This window comes from Chelon labrosus (assembly GCF_963514085.1).
Source record: "Chelon labrosus genome assembly, chromosome: 18".
Lineage (NCBI taxonomy): Eukaryota > Metazoa > Chordata > Actinopteri > Mugiliformes > Mugilidae > Chelon > Chelon labrosus.
The window spans coordinates 17452697-17456941 of NC_140351.1; the positions used below are offsets into that span (position 1 = coordinate 17452697).

The 4245-nt window shown below is 43.0% G+C and overlaps 1 protein-coding gene across 1 annotated transcript; it reads right to left on the reverse strand.

Annotated features, from left to right (window-relative positions):
- Positions 1-204: 204 nt before the first annotated feature.
- On the reverse strand, positions 205-3186 carry en2a (engrailed homeobox 2a; the record flags this gene model as incomplete). The annotated part of the gene is made up of 2 exons (XM_084566440.1): positions 205-899; positions 2700-3186. 2 exons carry the CDS (start codon positions 3184-3186, stop codon positions 580-582), a joined length of 807 nt encoding a protein of 268 aa, XP_084422566.1. The 3' UTR covers positions 205-579.
- Positions 3187-4245: the final 1059 nt, after the last annotated feature.

Genomic DNA, 4245 nt, shown 5'->3' on the forward strand with positions numbered 1-4245 from the left:
GGGATCTTACAGTGTAGAAAAAATGAAGGGTGTGAGCATTTACCTCCTGTGTGTTTGTGTGTGTGTGAGTGTGTGTGTGTGCGTGGGGAGGGAAAGGGGGGGCGGGAACAACAAACAATGAAAACTTTATACAGCATCTTTTATAGACGTGATATTGCAGAAATATCTCTCTCTGTTATTTTTTAAACAATTTATGCTGGTATACTCTATACACTGGCCCTTTATTCGATGAAATTATTGCATTGTAGGCTTGATTACACCTCCCATATAACGAAAAGTCACCATAATATTCCCATAGGCGCCTATAGAGATCTGTTTAAAACAATCCTGTTGGGACTTTTAGTAGTAGTAGTTGAAGTAGCCTTATTGTTCCTTATATTTTATTTCTTATGGTGTCCTGGACCCACTGTACATGTGTGGTGAGTCAGCATTGAGTAATAGTGCTGTAGTATTTTATCTGCTGTGGCATCGTTAAATATTCCTGTAAGTAGAGTTTTTCTGTGATATCTCTATAAATATCTATCAGAGGATTACTATAGGTTCTTTTTCGTCAGGAGGCTGCTGTTACTTCTCTGGAAATCAATCGCTGTCTGATTTTTCGTCTTTCGACGTGACGGTGGCGTGATTGTACAGTCCCTGTGCCATCAGGTGCAAGGCCAGACTGTTTTTAGTGCCGGTGGCCTTCTTGATTTTGGCCCTCTTGTTCTGAAACCAGATCTTGATCTGGGATTCGTTCAGGCCCAGTTCCTGCGCCAGATTCTGTCGCCTCTGCTCCGTCAGATACCGATTTGTCTGAAACTCCGATTTTAGTCTTTGCAGCTGTTCTGCTGTGAAGGCCGTCCGTGGTCGCTTGTCCTCTTTGCTGGTCGTTTTCTTCTTTGGTTTGCGAGATCTCGGCCCTGTAGCGTGGGGAGATGGGAGGTGGGGTTCAGAGACACACACACATTGGTTTGTCAGCGTCAAAACGTGGTCATGAACAAAAATAAAGAAAGATTTGCATCCAGAAAACGTCAAGATAACCACTTTGCTAAACTAAGCTCAGTATTGTCTTAGATTTTCTCATTTAAAAAATCCACCAACATATAAATAGTACACAATTATTCTACTTTGCATTGAAAGTAGTCTCTCCAAATGTGTCTAAAACCTGTGCGTAAAGTGGATTTCTGTATGAATCCAACTTCTTTTCATCCCCACAATATAGACTGCACATAATCAGCTATTTATATGGCTGTTTGATTAGTGTATATATAAATTTATATTTGAACAAAGTATGATTGAATGCTTTTTGAAAAACTTGAAAATTGGTTGTAAAATGTTGACACTTCCACTGAAGAAAACACCCAAGAAGCCCAAAAACTCCTCTCCCCTTCTTAAACACACACACGTATAGACGCACACATCACGCACGCACACATATTCTGAGCACACACCGACACTGTCTATAGCAATAAGGAAATATCAGCCAATAAGACGACACATGGAAAAAGCATCGCTGCCACAGCTCAGCCGCTGTTTTGCAGGTTAGCTGAAAACCTGGATCAATTTCAGCGCAGCTACTTTGCATTTTAGTTTTTTGTGGCCCACTTGAAAAGCTCCTCAATGGACGAACGTGAACAGAATCTGAGCAGCACACATTAATTTTCCATTTGGATGGAGGCCTATTTGGTGGAGCTGGTGAGCGTTTGGTCGCCTCCTCCAAACAGTGTGGAAAACATGCACAGTACGGGTCGAACCTTTATGCTCATGAATCAGCGTGTATGTTCTTTTTTTTCTCCCCCCCAAAGCATACCATGTAGAAACTGCAACTCTACAACTCGTAGTAGTCGCCTACGCCACTATATATGGCGTTACATAATGCATGAGAACAAGTTGTACTCCACTTTTGACAGGCAAGAAAATACACTACAATAACCTCGCGACAGGCTGAGAAGTTCTGTTCTGCGTTAATTTTCCAATAAATAGAGATTCCAAATAGCCCAGCACCGATGAGCTCACTGCAGGCCAGCATATGCATGAGCCACCGGAGCGATCGTTGTGAAAAACATATTTAATTCATCCCAAACACAGCTCCTGCAACGCTCCTAAGCAGCAAGAAAAAAACATCACGACAAGTACACCACATATTAATTTGCAGGTTTTCTTGATGTCAAGCAGCCTAACAGTGCGCTTATGTTTACTATATGTAGGACCCCTGTATTATCATATTCATAACACGAATAAATTTGCTAGGAGCCTGTATGGGAGCATTTTAGTGAGGAGAAATCTGTGCGTAATAGTTCCAAAAAAACTGTCATTTTTTATGGCTTTTGTTGAGCATTTAAAATGTGACGAATTTAGAAAGTTCATCTCTGTAAAATAATATTTTCCTCTGTCTCGTTTGCATTTAAAAATTGGCCTACTCTGAAGAACGAAAAGCTAGTTTTAAATTTATATTTGCATGTGGTATTTTTTCTACATGGTACAAAGGCACGTTGTTCGTGTAATCTACCTCTAAAATTGTGTCTTGCGTTTGATATATATTTTTTTTTAAAAATCTAAAGGGATTTAAATTGAGTAAATTCTCAGCGTGCGCTGCGCAGAGCGGTTCGCTCTACTCTACTATAGCGAGAAGTCGGTCAAGGCATCCGGGGTCAGTGTTACGGGGTATTTCAGGTTACCGAGAATACGGTATAGTAAAATGCATGCACGATGCCACCAACCTGAAGAAGGCCTGTCCGAGTATCTGGTGCAGTACACCCAGGCTGGCCACAGCATTTGCTGAGACGTGGCTGGGTTTGAGCTGGCTTGGGAACTGTCTGAGTCTGAGCTTAGGCACTGGTCTGCGTTCTCCCCGCGGGGTTTCAGGGGCTCCTCGGCGGGTATAGTGGGCTTCTTGGCCCCGGTAACCGTATGTGGAGTGGAAGTCCCCTCTGCCGGCACCGTGCTCCCCACCGGCTCAGTCTGAGGGGCGGCGGGGCTGTTGTGGCTCTCCCGCGATGCCGGGCTACTCTCATCGCGGTTTGCGCTCCCGTCCTTTTTTCGCCCGAAATCCGGCCGCAGGATGTTGTCGATGAAGAAATTGGTGACCCGGTGAGGAATCTGCAGGTTCCCCGGCGCCTGCAAGAGGGGAAGGATGGCTCTGTTGGATTCATCCGCCGACTCCTGCCGCTCCACCACATTTCTGTTGCCGTGATCATTTTCTTCCATACTGATTCACTTTCTCCGCTTTACTCTCTTTAACCCCTTTATAGCTCTCACCGCAGCAGCGAAATTCACAAAGAACTTCAGGGAAATTAGTCTGCAAAAAACTGCACGAGTAAAATAAATAAAAAAATAAAACTCAAATACTAGTGAGTGCCTTGGACACCATGCAAAGCCTTGCGGTAGTGTCCTCTGAGAGAAGCATACTTTTTTGACATATATTCCTCTCAGTCTCGGATTACTATCGTTGAGCTAAAACATTTGCCATTTGCGCACTGTCCAATTTAGTGTTATCCGATTTCGGTGTGCCCAGCAATGCCTACACCTAAACTAAACTAAGGGTAAATAAAGAGGCTCCTAAACTGATGCTCTAATACTCTCACTCTGGAGTTTTGTTCTTATTTTCAATACGAGCCCCCCGAGTGACGTTTTCCCACCGTCCTCCCAGACACGTGCCTTGGACCAATCGGAGGGCAGAAACTAGGCCACGTGACGCAGACTCCAGAGCAGTCTACAAACGCCCATCCTCGCTTTGGTAAAGAGAAAGAGTCCTGGACTAACGGAGAAGAAGCCTAATCTAAATCCAATGCATGCGCCCAGATACTCCCAATATTTCTTCTGTGTTTATGCACCTGTTACTTATTTTAGTTTTGGGTTTTATTGGTTATGACTTGAGAACATGATGCCCATCAGTTTGTTGTTGAGTGTTGAAACAATAGGAGATTGAAGCATCGGCTGTCACAGTGAGCTGAGGGGACCCCCGGGGTTCCTTGCTTGCAGGGCAGGCAGGGATTCCCAATAACATGAGGAGAAGCACATTTCAACCATATTTGAATACTTTTAAACATGTCATTGATAAAAAGTTTAATTTCCAAGATTTCCTACCTGCCCACAGCTAATTATAGTTTCATTTTAACACAATAACACCTAAAAATCTGCTTATATTAACGCAAATGACACAATATCCTATGAAAATAGGACATTTTACCTAATATTGCTCTATTTCGTGATGTAATTTGAAGATGTATGTTTAGACAACAATGTAAATACTATCATTTGTTCTTT